Source organism: Passer montanus, unplaced genomic scaffold (assembly GCF_014805655.1).
Source record: "Passer montanus isolate IOZ18808 unplaced genomic scaffold, ASM1480565v1 scaffold23, whole genome shotgun sequence".
In the NCBI taxonomy this organism is placed as follows: Eukaryota; Metazoa; Chordata; class Aves; order Passeriformes; family Passeridae; genus Passer; species Passer montanus.
Genome location: NW_024366926.1, coordinates 2,812,951 through 2,828,129, shown reverse-complemented (window position 1 = coordinate 2,828,129; position 15,179 = coordinate 2,812,951). Strand labels below are relative to the sequence as shown.

The window sequence follows — 15,179 nt, the reverse complement described above, 5'->3', positions numbered from 1 at the left end:
TGCAGTTCACTGCTGAAGCTTAGCATGTATCATGACACATTGTGTTTGTGTAAGCTCTGCAGAAAACTGAGGGAATTCAAGATATTTTTTATAGATACAGTAAAACCAAAAACCCCACTACCCAGTATTTGATGTTCACATTTTCCCTTGGACCATACACCTCTGCAAACTGGCACACTCAGAGAAAATGCAGCTCAGCTACTGCAAAGGCAAACACAAGGATTTTCTTTCCCTGCAGGCTGCTGCTGCTCCTATCTGCCTGCAAAAGCGATAAAGGCTGGTCACTAATTAACCCTTTTCTTTTTCTCTTGGACTGACCCTAAAAACTGTAAATCTGAGGCCAAATAAACAACATAAAAAATAGGCAGCAATGGAAGCAACGCCCGAGAAAAAGGCAGACTAAAGCTCAGAGTTTTTGAACTCCTGGGACACAGAAATATTTACCCAAAGTTATCTTACACACCCAGGTTTCCTGAAAACACATATGGGCCATTCTTCTGGGAAAATGTTTTTGGCTGGCAGGTAATGAAACTACATCCTAGGGCTGACAATTCCACACCTACATATGGTCACACATAACATGCAGCTACAAATCACTACAGCAGCACTGAGACACTCTTTCCACTCTGGCATGAGAGGGATGTCTAGAATGATGGCTGTGTGACACATTAATCCTGATTTCCCCAATTCTTTTGAATTTTTTTCACTGAAATTGAAGTGTCTCCTATGCAGTGTTGTCAAACCCAACTTCTCTTATGAGTTCCACACGCTGGCTGAATATTCCAGGGCTAAGATAAGTATCTGGTCTCTTATAACAACAGGACTGCATCCTTTTACTTTTTTTTTTTTTTGGTTAATTCTATATAATGCTCACCTAAGCTTACTGCTACCCAAGAGGATGCATTACTAACTTACTTCCTTTCTATAAATTACTTCTCCACATCTTTCTCTTCCTTATTGCTGCATGAAAGATGAGCTCTTTATGTTATTTCTTCCAAAACATGTAATACTCTTCAACCCAATTACTGACATAGTTACAGATGAATACAGGAACAACCCCTGGAGGTTCTCCATGGCTCAAGTCAATAGTGAGAGGCAAGGAAGAAGTAGGGAAAAAATGTGTATCTGACCCTTCTACTGTGAGGCTTGAGAACAATAAAGGGAATTTAAAATAATACATCTCTCCCTGATATGAGACTACTTTTTAACATTTTCTACCCTGATTAGGAAAAAAATAAATTTAAAATCTAAATAGGATTCTGGGATAAAAGAAAACATTCTGTTCAAACCAAATTTGAAAGCAGATTTTTGGTTTCTGCGGTTTTTTGGCCTATTTTTTCTTACCTTTTATAAAGAGATTAAAACCAGTCTCAGAATGCTAATTTAAAGGAGTGAAAGCATGTTTCTTGCCAATAATGCCAACATACAAAACACAGTTTTATAGGCCTGCCAAAAAAAATTGCTCCCCTCTTCCATTTGGGAAGACAGGATTCAGGCCAGATTCACAAATGATCATTGGCACACCTGAAATCCCTCTGTGGAACACTCTGCTAGCATTTTCCAAGTTTGTGCCACTATCTTGCACCTTTTTATGAGGGAAAGGAGCGTGAAATAATAGTCTTTGGAGAGGACATATTCTCCTGCCTGTTTCATATAGGCCAACAAACAGAAGCAGGGAGTCTTGTCTGGAAAGACAAAGACTTTCTTGCAGCAGTGCTTGCTGTTTCAGCCTTACCTTTCTCAGAAGAAACCCTACTGCTAAAGAGGACAGTAGAATAAAAATGAAAGAAATTGCAAAAAGATAAGTATTTAGGGAGGAAAATTCAGAAGAAATAAGAAATATGCTGAGAAGTGAGCAAATGAACTAAAACACCAGTAGTCATAAAGGCAAAAGTATTTTCCTGCAGCCTCTGAAGAGGCAAACTGATATAAAAAATAAAAAGATGGCATGAAAGACTGAACTAGGATTTTTAAAAACAGTAACGTACAGATGGACTGGTCAGCTGGAAAGACCACGAAGTTGATGCTGTTTTCTGGAGGAACAAACATCTGACAGGTTTCACAAGGCACCATTAGCTCCCAGCAGTCAGGTAGCAAGCCTGTAAGAGGGGCTGTGGGCTAACTTCTGACACTGTAAAGCTTTCATGGCATTTTTCCTTCCCTAGCAGAATTTCAATATATGTGTGTGCATTCACAGATAAGAGTCAGAGCATATCTACCATCCTTTCCTTTTTTATTTCTGAATCACAGAATCATTTAGGTTGGCAAAAAACCTCTAAAATTACCAAGTCCAACCTATGACAAACACCAAAATGTCAGCCAGACCATGGCATTGAGTACCACATCCAGCCTTTCCTCAAACACCTCCAGACACAGTGACTCCACCACCTCCCTGGGCAGCCCAATCCAAATCACCCTTTCTATGCAGAAATGCCTCCTGATACAAAAACCTAAACCTCCCCTGGCACAGCTTGCATCCTCTTGTTCTTTTGCCAGCTGCCTGGGAGAAGAGACAATGCTCTCCAGAGAGTACAGCAGACCCAGAGAACACTGAAAAACTGGCTTTGAAACTATGGTACTCAACCAACTCAAACTGCATTTAATGACCCTTTAATAAGCCACTCTCTGTGGCATCTTCTCCATCCAATTGATGATGGTGCTCTGAAAGCAAACTGCCAAAAGCAGCCTGGATGGAGGATTTCACCGTTCTGCCATCAGGACTGCAACTGCACCCTCAAGACCTGGGACACAACGATGTGGGGATGTCCTCCACAAAACCTCACTCTCCTTTTAACACAGACCAAAGCAGATTTACAAGATCTCAGGGAGGTGCTACGAATCCTAAGGTTCACCTGCTCTTTGGGAGTGCATGATCCAGCCGACTCAGGAGGGCATGGGGGGCAGGTGCGTTAGATTTACAGATTGAGGCTTTCTGTGCATTTGTGAAGAGCACACATTTTTCTGTTCCACTACAAAGGAGGCCTCCTCTCTTCCAGAGGTTTGAAGCTGAGCATTGCAGTGCCTGTCCTCCCAGGCAGCACCCACAGCTGAAAGCTGCAGCAAGGGAGAGAGGTCTTCAGGCAAGTCACATGCTGAGCTAAGGATGGCACTGATGAAAGCAAGAGGCAAAACAAACAGGCAGAGACTGAACGTGTGACCTCATGATCAGGATGATGCAATGTTTCCAAAGCTGACCTTTTTGCTTCCTGTTACTGCTTGACTCTAGAAATAACCCGGGTAGTAGTGCATAATTCAATCGCACTGGCAAGTTCATTCTCCCGCTCCGTTACGAGGGCATGGTAGGCACCAACAATAAAGTTAAAGTAAATGTCAGGAGGCCAATGAATTGCTGAGGAGAACATTTGTTCTGATCTTCCATCAAGCACAATAACTCTAATGGAAGCTAGGAAACGGCTGTAAAACCTAATACCATGATGCAAGCAGGCAAACACCCAATCTACAGTCTGAGCACAGCAGGAGAAAGAGAAGAAGTAATCATTCTTACTTCACGACACAGATATGAAAGCAAGCACAGCATTTCCCTACCATCCTTTCTGGCTTGGCTGAAATCCCTCCAGGGGACCCATCACCGTTCTTCCTGAGCAGTTTGGATCCTGCAGATGTCAGATTTTTGGGAGACAAAGCAGACTAGGAATGAAGACATGCTGAGCAGGTATGAACCCTGGCTGACAAAGAAGTATTTTTACCCATTTTGTCAGCTGTGCTGCAGATGCAGCTGCAGTGGGCTGAGTGACCAGGAGAGCTGGGGATGCAGGGGAGCTGAGCTGCAGGGTGTAATCAGCCCTGTCCTCACAGCACAGCTGGCTTGCTGCTCCCCCTAGCTGTCCCCACAGCAGAAGCAAGAGAAGCTGGCTTGACTTAGAGGTGGAAGGCTCCTTTTTCATCTTCAGAGAGACACTGGAGCAAATCTGCAAGCTTTGGGAAGCATCCCATTCACAGCAGGGATGTTAGAAACCATGTGATTTATTTATGGATAAATCAGTTCTCCATCTTTAAGTGCAGTGATGATTTTCAAGCCTCGTGCTTGGGCAGGGAAACCAAATGGTTATTTCATATGTAATTTAAAACTGTATTTAGTGTAAGGATCCTACTGAATCTTTAAGGCAGGACATACCCATGTGGCAAAAGATGAGCTGGTGGGGAATAAGACTGTCCTGGCTGAACAGAGAGCTTTGGCTAGAATGAGAAAAAAAATAAATAAGGAGAGCTTATGGCCTCTGGGAAAGGACAGGTAACAGAGGACTACAAGCATGTTGTGAGGTTATACAGGAAGAAAATTAGCAGGGCTAAAGCACAACTAGAACTTTGCCTGCTGCAATTTCATTGTCTGCTGCAATCAAAGACAATAAAAAATGGATATGAGGGAAATATAGTGACAAAGAATGAGGAAACAGTTGAGGTGGTAGTTAATGCCATCTTTGGCTCAGTCTTTAACAGCAAGACCAAGGTACCCAGGTTGTCCTCAGGGTACCCAGCACCCAGAGCTGGAAGATAGGGATGTGGCACAGAAGAAAACACCCACAATCCAGGGAAAAAAGGTCAGTGACCTGATACACCATTTACACATCCACAGGTCTATGGGGCTGGATGAGATCCACCCAAGGGTATTGAGGGAACTGCCAAAAGAGCTTACTGAGCCACTTCCCATCATTTATCAGCAGCCCTGGCTAACTGGGGGTGTCCTAGTGGACTGGAAGTTGACAATGTGCTGTAATATCATGGAGCAGATCATGCGGAGTGCCCTCATGTGCAGGATCTGGACAGGCTGGATCAATAGGCCAAGGCCAATGCTATGAGGTTCAACAAGGCCAAGTGCAGGTCCTGCCCTTGGGTCACAACAACCCCTGTAACACTACAGGCTGGGGAAGGGTAACTGGAAAGCGGCCCAGCAGAAAAGGAGAGCCAGCTGTGTGCCCAGGTGGCCAAGAAGGCCAATGGCATCCTGGCCTGTTTCAGAAACAGTGTGGCCAGCAGGTTCAGGGCAGGGATTGTCCCCCTGTACTGGGCACTGGTGAGGCTACACCTCAAGTGCTGTGTCCACTTCCACTGGGCCCCTCACTACAAGCAGGACATTAAGGTGCTGGAGGAAGTCCAGAGAAGGGCAACAGAGCTGGGGAAAGGTGTGGAGCACAAGGCCTCTGAGGAGCTGCTCAGCCACCTTAGGCTGTTTAGCCTGGAGAAAAGGAGGCTCAGGGGAACCTTATCTCTCTTTACAAGTACTTGAAAAGAGGTTGTAGCAAGGTGGGTGTCAGTCTTCTCTTGGTAAGAAATGACAGGACAAGAAGAAACCACCTGATGTTGCACCGGGGAAGGTTTATTTTGGATGTTAAGAAAAGTTTCTTCACAGAGAGTAGTCAAGCATTGGAACAGACTGCCCAGGGAAGTGGTTGAGTCACTATTCCTGGAGTGATTTAAAAGACATGTAGACATGGCACTTAGGAACATGGATTAGTGGTGGATGTGGTGGTGCTGGGTGCATAGTTGGACCCAATGATCTCAGAGGTATTTTCCAATATAAATGTTTCAATGACTGCAACCCCCAACACAAACCCCTAAGCAAGCCTTGCAAGGCTTTCCCCTCAAAAGTCACTCCTGAAAAGTCTTGATGTTTTGTAACAGCTGTCATTGAGGTTGGGTCACATATCTCAAGATCCCAATGAATTCCCACTCACACAAAAAACTTAGATCCAGGGTCATCTCATAGATTCCCCTAGTCCTTTCTACCAACTGGTAGAAGGTATTCAATGCTGAACATAATTAAATTCCTTAAAAAAAAAAATCTAGTCCCAGTTGTAACCTGCTGGGCATTTCTGAAAACTTGCCTGTTCCATTTTAGCCTGCTTTGAAAGCACGTAACAAATTAAATGGGCCCATTTGTTAAGCAAATGATAGCTAGGGTTTCAAATAAAATAAGCCTAACCTTGATGGAGATTTCATCAGTGCAGGCTATTATTTCCCTCTGCTAATGGCTAACGGCCTAGTCATCTTCACCAAGCAGCAAGAGGTCTCCCAGCTGCCTGGGTGAATTATGGCTGGAGTAAGTAATATTAACCCCTCCAGGGTAAGTACGTAGGTCATAAAACAAGGGCTGCACACAGCTGCTAATGCCAGCAAAGGCAGCCTGTGTTCATCAGCTTGCTGGGTGTATGGCAGGAGAGGGACAGAAGGACCACGGGCTTTGTAGTGGCTGTGCCATATCACAGCAGTCCCACATTAATTGATGTTTTTCTTTGTGGAGGGCTGAGTACAAGCACAGACAAAGCAAGACAGGGATGACCAGTGCTAACAATTCACAGATTATTAGGCCTCAGTTTAGATGGGGGGCAAAGTGGAGAATGTTCAAGAGTCTTGTCTTTTGGGTGATCCCATCCCACTGACCAGAGGTTCTTTGGGAGTTCCGTGTCACTATTGTGCAGCAGCACAGCTCACTTGCAACGCCAGGACTTGCTCACTCTGGCTAAAGGAGTGAATAAATCCCCACAAATTGCTATAATAAAGATTCAGCCCACAGACTCCGTGGCGTAAACACACATCTGGTCTCTGTTTGTAATGAAATCAGCTGAAAGCACCATTGTGCATTAATAACAAAAATGCTCAACATACTGCTACCAAATAAGCTCTGCTTGTCTTGAACTTCTATTGTCACATGTTAATGCACTTTTAACACTGATAAATGATGAAGTGCTAGAAAACATTCATCATGGGACTTAAGAGTCAAAAGATAAGCATTACTGCAGCATTGTTTTCTATTCCACCAGTTCTTTTATAATTTGGGCAGAAGTTAAAAACAGAAAGTCAGAGGCACAAACCAAACATTTCACATTGAGCCTGCCTTTCTTTGGTAAAGATTTCTTAACTATGGAGTTTATCCTGTGCTTGCGTGACATGAAAAAATCCTTGAGGATGCATGAAAGGGCGTTTCCGTTTTCAACAACTCAGTACTTTCCATATGTCCACCCACCTCCTCCTCCCTCTTCTTGCCACGAACAAGAAATGTCATTCACTCTAGTTTAATTCCACTCTTTAGTCCTTCTCCTTTGCCTTCCCTTACCCTCTCTGCTTTAATTTCCATGAGACACTTGCTTTCTCCTTGAAATTCTTGGCTACTATACATGTATGGTTCATGTTTTATGTGGGACTGTTGATCCTTTTGGGTTCCTTGTGTAAGAAAACCAGGGAGCTGAACAAGCTCACTGTGCAGACTCAGAGTAGTCAACACATGGGAAGAGTTTTACCTTTTGAGTGATGTGGTTGATCCAGGGTGAAGAGCAGTTGCTAAGATCAGGTCCTTGGGGTTCCCAGATACCGTCAGGTGCAAGACACCGGAAAGTTGCAACACCTGTAATAGGAAAGTTGCTGTGTTCAGTGGAACTGGTTGCATTTTGCCCCTAGCACCCCGTGTCAAAGGCTTCTGGAAGCTTATTAGTCCTCAGATCTTGAGTAGCACATTTCTGAGTCATCTCAGTGTCCTAGTCTCCCATCATCTTGGTCCTTTAAGGGCCCTAAGACATAGAAGAACCATGATGTTTTGCAGGAATATTATTCCAATTTGGCAAACAGCAATTACAGACAGAGGACTTGCAGGAAACTGCCAGCTACTAAGAAATCAGAAGTAGATCTCAAACACTGAGCCAGCACCTTGAGTGCTCTGCCCCACCATTAGTGATTTGGGATCAGACCCTGTACCTCATCTTCCTTGCTGCTTTATGAAGATTTTATGGCTCTGAATCATCATTACAACATTTGGGTGGAAACACACAAAAGTTTGAACTCTACAAACGCCAAGATATAATGCTGGGGCTTACTGTCAGCCCCCAGCTGTCAAAAGGAACTTCAGAGGAGAGTTTTGTTTGAGAAGAGCTGCCCAATCCCTGCTGGAAAAGACAGCAAAATGCTTCAGACCCTTTCAGACAAAGAGAAGTGCATCACTGCTAATGTATCACAGCTTTTAACACGTTGCGTGAATCACTGAAATTGGAGATGGGAAAGGCTTATTGGCCATCCCCTATCCATAAGTTGGGCCATTATCTTTTCCTTAGTTATTTTCATCCGGTCCTTAGCTCTTGTGCTTAGGAAAGGACTCCCTGCATCCAGCCTTCATTTTCCATCTTCTTTTCCTTTTTACAGCTTTGGTTCAGAATATCTTTTCCCCTCTCTGGGAATCACATCATACTTTTTGCATTAATTTTACCAAGCAGGCCTGGGAAAGACAGCAAAAATGTTCTTTACCTATTCTCACCCCTGATGCCTTTCCATGCTCCTCATACTTTAACATATATTTTATCAGTCTTTCCTCACCAAATTCCACACTGAGTCAGAACTCATATACACAGGTGTGAATGGCTCCGCAGGAGTGGAGAATTAACACAGAGTCTCCCCTCTGCAATCCAGATCCCTTCAGCCCTCATTTTCAGGCAATTTCCTCCACTTTTAAGATTTCTCCTTTGAAAGAGAACTTTTGGGGCTGGATACCAAGACTAGCATGAAAAATAATTATTTTTAGAAAACTGCATTTGTTAAAACACAGCAAACTGAACCGTATGCCAAAACCCATTCTTAATGTGATTAATGTTTCAAATTGAACAGAAAATTTCCAAAAGCAACATTTTTCAAGAAAACAATTGTGGGAAGAGCTGAAGAAAAGGAGAAAAAACCAATAAGTAATAAACCATTTTGAAAGATTTGGCTTTGTTTCTCCCCCCACTTTCCCAGCTGGTCATACTGGATGCTGGCTGCAGTTTAAAAAAATCACTCACACTGGATCAGGAGCTTCAAAGTACAAGTTTTGTTGCTTTCCTCCCCTGTCTCCTCTCTTCCAAAAACAAGCAAAGAATTAGCCACCAACACATCAGTCAGCGAGCCCAGGGGCTACAAATACAGGCAAAACCAGGTAAGGCGCGTCATACACAACTTCTGGAAGCAGAGGCTCTTCCAGCACGTTCCGAAAAGGTTGTTAGCACTGGCTGCACCCTGAGAAGGTGTCACAGGAAGTGAAGCCACCCCTTGACTCACCTATGGAACCCAAGGGACACGGCTGCTTCGCCAGCTGGCCCTGCCGAGTCCGGGACCACATAATGTCGCGCGCTTCCGTGGGGTCGCAGCTCTCGGCCCCGGCCGGCGGCAGCTGGGAGGAGGCGGGCGGCAGGTGCGTGGTCATTTCCTCGGGGACGTCGGCCATGGGGGACGGCGTGCTGGTGCTCCTGTTCCTCCTGCCCGAGGCCGACGTGGTGGTGCTGCGGCCCGTGGTGCTGGTGGCCGCCCGCGGCGTGGTGCTGGCAGGGGTGCTCCCCGGGCCCAGAGCCCCCGACGTTGATACTCCTGAAAGCAAGGCAGGGCTGGTTAGAAAGAGGAAGGGAACAGGACTCAAGCCTAGGTCCGGAGGATGTCTCCTCTGATGATTCCAGGGCCCTGTAGGGTGTAACTCGAGCTGCGACTAAGGAAAGGCTTTCTGTTCAGACAGAAGCTGGAGCAAACAGTGAGAGAAGCACACAGGGGGGTAATGATCACTGGAGCACAACTGATTTTCCAAAAGCACTAGCATCTGATGAAAATAAAGCAGCACTTTATGCCATCACCATTTTTCTTCCTGGCATTTTAACGTAAAAATCTTATTTCCCATATTTTAGGGAACACCTAGCAGAGAAGTGCTTTTAATTGTTCAGTGTTGCTGAAGACCCAGCTGGTTTGGACAGAAAAATGTTTTCCATGATGTAATAAAAAAAAGAAAGCAACAAAAACCAGCAAAACCCAAAACCAAACCACAAATCTATTCCCAAAATCAAAAGTGCACAGAGGGATGAACACAAGGCTGCACTCTGGAGCAAGCCATCAATTTTCTCTGAGGTTTGTGCTTTGCTGCACCATCCCAAGAGCAACGCCTGGCCCCTTGATCTGGAGGCCACGTGACACAAGCAAAAAAGCACGCCAGCCCAGCCAGATCCTCAAGATTTAATGCTCAGTGGGCTGACTCATTGAAAACCAGCAATGAGCAGTCAAGCAGCAAGAGGTGGGGAACATGCTTTAGAAGTGCATTAACCCACTGTACATCCTGCAATAGCTGCACCAGGTAATGAGTGTGTGGGGAATATTGAGGGATACCCATCTCACAATTACCTTATTTAACCTCCTATTTAGACCAAGGGGCTTGCAAAGACTGGAGTTTCACAGGGATCTATGGCTTGGCCTGAAATATCAGGTGGGGAAACTGAAGTAGGCTGCTCCCAGCTGCTCCCCCATCACCCCTGGCATGCCATGTCACACACAGCTCATGGAAGAGCTTGCTTCTCCCATCTCCTTTACCTCTCTCAAAGACAAGCACCGTGCAGTTTCTCTCAGCATAAAACTTTTACTCCAGTTCAACGCCAGATATTCACAACTGCCCCCTCAATCCCTGCCTGAGAAAATGTTGGGGCTGACTGTGAAATGCAGGTAAGGAAGCAATACAAAAAGGCTTGTCTTGATCCATTCTCACTCTAATTTCCATGCTGTAACACCTCACTATCATCCCACCTCTTCCAGCATCCAAAAAGCCTTTAGTCACTGCTGCCCCATGTCCAGCAACAGGAAATGGACTACACTAATTCACATGAGCACCAGGATACCAATCTGAAAATAGGTCTCCAACACTCAGTGATCAGATTTTTCCAGCCTTCTCCTGCCACCTCTCTTTCACCATACCCTGAGTTTAAATGAACTCTGAAAAATACAATGCAAAAAACATGCAGATCCTGCATTTTTCTGCAGGATTTTTTATTTCAATTTCTTCCAGTTTCTGCTCAAAGCTGCACTAGGTCACCAAGCAATGATTTCCCCCTGATGTTACAGGGAGGACTAAAATTTGTAGAGAACTTCAGCAAATATTACACTTTTACTGCAGCAGGACAATGCAAGTATGTTTTATTTCTTCATAATATAGATTAGCCTGGTAGATAGCAACCTGTAAAATTTTTCCCATTTACTTTTATAATAACAAGTCATTTTCCTTCTGCAAAATTACCTATGCCACACACAAAGGAACTGAGTAGATACGGTGGATGCAGTTTCAAAGTCAAAGCTAGCAAACCCTGCTTAAAATAATTCTCACAGTCATGTGTGAGCATATAGAAACATATACTGAGCACCCTGGAGCTCCCCTTGATCCACACACAGGAGATCTGCATTTTTAAGCCTAGTTTTCATTGAAAATCATTGAATATCCCACGGCATGCTGTTTTTTGAATAGCTCTGGCAAGTTTACTGTAGCAGATAGGCACAAGGGATTTAATGGCATTTTCCTTCAGCCATAAAAAAAAAGAGCTGTTTTATCTTTCATAAACCCCCTGGTACCAGTGTCAAAATCTCTTTGAAGGCTTGTTCTTCCAATTTTTTTTCTTGTTCCACTGGGCTTTCTTGCTGCTTTTGAAAATAAACACATCCACCATTTCCATAGGACAAGTTGTAAGACGACATGAAAGAGCTGCCTCCAAGTTGCCTAACGGAGGGAGACGGATGGGATACCACTGAACTGAGTTCAAAGGTTTGATTATTCAGAGAGTCAATTTGGTAATGAGCTCCAGCAATCATGATCACCATGCTAACACCACCCAGTTTTTCACTAGGAAGCACCACTTGCCAATTTTGCTCACACAACTGTGTGCTTAAAAAACCAAGTTAATTGGGAAGTAGGAAAAGAACAGGGGATCAGGATCATTTACGTATAAATTATTTTCAAATCCAAGCAAAACCATGAAGAGACCGCAACTGTGTAAAAGCACCAAAATCCCACAGCACAGACCAGAGAGCAAACCTCCAGATTAACTCAGGCTGCCAATAAACTGTGAATTTTTAACTTGGGGGAAAGCAGCACTGCAGCACTGCTTCAGCAGAGGGATTCTTCAGACTACGTTTCACAATCTTTGTTCCAAGACAAGCACCTTTAAAAAACACTGACACTACTACAACTAGAAATGTATAAATTTAATTATTTTATTTTACTGTTTGCTTTTACCATGCATTGCCATATCAAGACCTAAAGTTCTTGGATAAGACTCAGTTTTTATTCCTTACGGATCCAAGACTGCTGACTTTGATTCCATGAAGCACAGCACTGGGATAGGAATTTTCAGTGCTCCCAAGAAAGCAATTTATGGCTGTGGAAACATTTCTTCCCCAGAAACACCCCAAAGTGATATTTCACTTTTTTCTTCCCTGCTCTATCTAGAGTGCTGGCAGTAATAGCAGAAGACTAAGTTTTGCCATCATTCAGATTAAAGCTGCAGTCATAAAAAAAAAAAAAACAAACCCCAAAACATTTCCAGCATCCACAAGGGAGCAATTGCAACTCCCAGAGGAGCCTCTCTCTACAGAGGGCGCATTTGACTAGCAAGAAAACAGAAATTTTAGGTTTTTCCCTTCCCTCTTTTATTTCCTAACCTCCACATAGAACTCAGGCTTGTGGAGGCACATTTTTGCTTGGTGGAAAGAAAATCATGATAGGGATTTGCTCACAGGGAAAAAATCTCACATAAATAATGGACTGTCTTTTCCTCAATTTCTCTCTGTTCCCCTTTCCTGAAGTAGTGACATGATAAGTGACCAGCACTTTGTATTTGCCATGAAGAAAATCCACCACATGCCATATAACCACAATGTGGTTAGATGCTCTGCTCCCCTCTTCCTGGTGCTCCCAGACATAGGAGACTGCTTTCCCAAATAAGTCTGATTAGTGTTTTCTTATCATAAAAGCAGCTTTGATTGCAAAAAAGGCTATTTGCTATATTTTCTCTCATTCTTCTTAAATTTTGGCACCTAAGTCATCAACCAATGACCTGGTGTACTCAATAATACTTAATAAGAGACATCATGCACTTTCTGTCCCATGAATGAAGATAACTAGGTGCCCCTCGAGCAGAAATTGCTGAGAGGATTTCCTGGGTGAGGCTCACTCATTTGGCAGGGTAAGGGATGACAGGAGACATCCATCAAGCTGTCCCCCTGGGGTCACAATCCAAAGGTTCAGCCTGCTGGCTGCGTGCTACGAGCCAGCACTTGCTCACGTAATTGGAAGGAGAGGCTGCACTCCAAGTTCCACGCTCAAGGTCCAAGCAAACCATGATGACTTCACTGTCTGGCGAGTGCTGCATTCCTGAGCCTGCTGCTCAAGGAGATGGGATGGGGTACTGCCAGCCAGGAGGCCCTGCCTGCTCCCCCTAAAGCAGGGCTGGACCAACTGAGGTACAACTAATCCAGCAGCTCAACAGCAGCAATGCCAGTGCTCTCTTGAGCACGTCCGGACTCCATTATTTACACGTTGCTGCTGCACGAAGGCAAATGAAGCACTGAAGGAGTCAGGAAGGCTGCAAGAAGCACAAAACCTGGAGGTCCCTCCCTTTCCTCCCTCCCTGTAGTTTTGCCCTTTTCATATTGGGCAACCATATCCTTTGCTTGCAGCATCCCTTTTATCATTCTTCTACTGAAAGACGGTGCAAGTTGTATTTACATAGCAAATAAGAAGGTTTAGGCATGCCTTGAAAGAAGCAGCACAAACCCCCACAAACCTAATACAATTGGAGGATTCTATCACAGCTGTTTTTCTCTTCCCTGTCACATAAATGCATCTCATGGGAATTTATTTTCTATAGGCATTTTCAAAAACATTTAAGAACATCTTCTGAAACTCCCTAGAAAAACAGTAATATTTGAAAGTAAATATATTCCCACTTTCTTTTGCCTTTTCTGTTTTCATACGGTTTTTTCAAAAAACGCCACGTGAGGTGACAGAAAAGGATGATGAAAAGAAGCACCTACACAGACAGCACCAACTCATTAACACACTGTTGGATTGCAAAGTTACGCTGAGTCTATCTTAAAGACATCACCCTGCAAAACCTTCTCATGGTAAATGTCTGCTGGAAGACCAAAAGCCACATGCTGGTGCCACTCAAGAGCCGTGGGCCAGGAAATTGACAAGGTGAGATTAGCCCCTAAATTATGTACAGCTCCTTCCACGTGTTTGAGAGCACCTATGATTTATTTTTACTGCAGGCGAAGGCCAAGTCGGCCTCACATCAAACATCTGAACAGTTCTCCCCTCTGCTCACACATGCCATTATTTTGGGAAGCTGAGCCAGAATCCTGCGTGTGAACATAAGTTCACAGGCTGCTTTTGGGGAAGTTGGGATTGTGGAGCTTTATTTACTGACACTGACAAAAGGCTTGCAAAACCCATTGATGGAAAGATTACATATGTAGTGGCCCCAGAGTGCTCAACATGGCACACTGTCTTCAATAACACAACTGCACACAGCCCTGTGCTGTGAAAAAGGCACATGAAGTATGATACACAGCTCTTCCTTTTCCTCCCTCTTAACTAACACAAGGGAATGAGGAAAAGCAGAGGAGGAGGATGCTGCATCTGAGAGAAGGAGGATCCATTCCCTTGTGGACAGCCGACAAATGGAAAATCACTTTCTGGATTTTCTTTTTCTCCTACGTCTCCTAGCAGGGGATCAGTTTTTGTGCCCAAGGCTACTCTGCCCACATATGCCTGCTCTGCTGGGCTTGTGCAGATGCTGCAATGGATATGGGCCATATGTTGAGTTCCTGTGCTAAGAGGAAACCTACAGCAGCAGTCCAAGACATGGTGCAGACTCAGTTGTTTCAAGGCACTTCAACCTGGAATCACTTAACATGCTGGGACCTTCCTCTGAGTCTCAGTCTCAGCATTTAACATAAACAACTGAGAATGAGAGCCAAAGTGGGAGAAATCAGCACAACAGGCTCAAGCCCACTCAAACTGCCCCAGCTCATCCTTTTCACTGCAGCACCACTCTCAGCAAGACAGTTAATACACTCAAAGAGCCACTGAATGCATTCATTTTCTACAGGCAAAAGGTATGCAGCCCTTTTGACTCAAAACTCTGCATTTCTGACAACGATCAACAGCTCATTCCACATGCTGGAATGCTACAGATTGCTACAGAAAGGCTGTTCTGTCAAAAACATTCTCAGCATTATTGCAAATTTCTACGTTTTGCCTGAAAAAAATAAGAACCCAAACAGCAGCCTGACTGCATTTTCATGAAATATCAACTTTGATGCTTCTGTGGGACTTTTGTGGGGGTGTGCATGTGTCAGCACTTAATACTTTTTCTGTCTCCAAACAGCTCTTAGTGTCAGGT

At 44.3% G+C, this 15,179-nt stretch overlaps 1 protein-coding gene across 14 annotated transcripts in view; it reads right to left on the bottom strand.

Annotated features, from left to right (window-relative positions):
• The window catches only part of ADGRL3 (adhesion G protein-coupled receptor L3), a 490,192-nt gene that overhangs the window by 95,864 nt on the left and 379,149 nt on the right, over positions 1–15,179 (bottom strand). For all 14 annotated transcript variants that reach the window (XM_039710508.1, XM_039710495.1, XM_039710502.1 and 11 more), the window contains 2 exons: positions 9,034–9,339; positions 7,257–7,360 (listed from right to left, as the gene is read on the bottom strand). In XM_039710508.1, the coding sequence (XP_039566442.1) occupies positions 7,257–7,360; positions 9,034–9,339 (410 nt within the window). The remainder of the gene's footprint in view (positions 1–7,256; positions 7,361–9,033; positions 9,340–15,179) is intronic.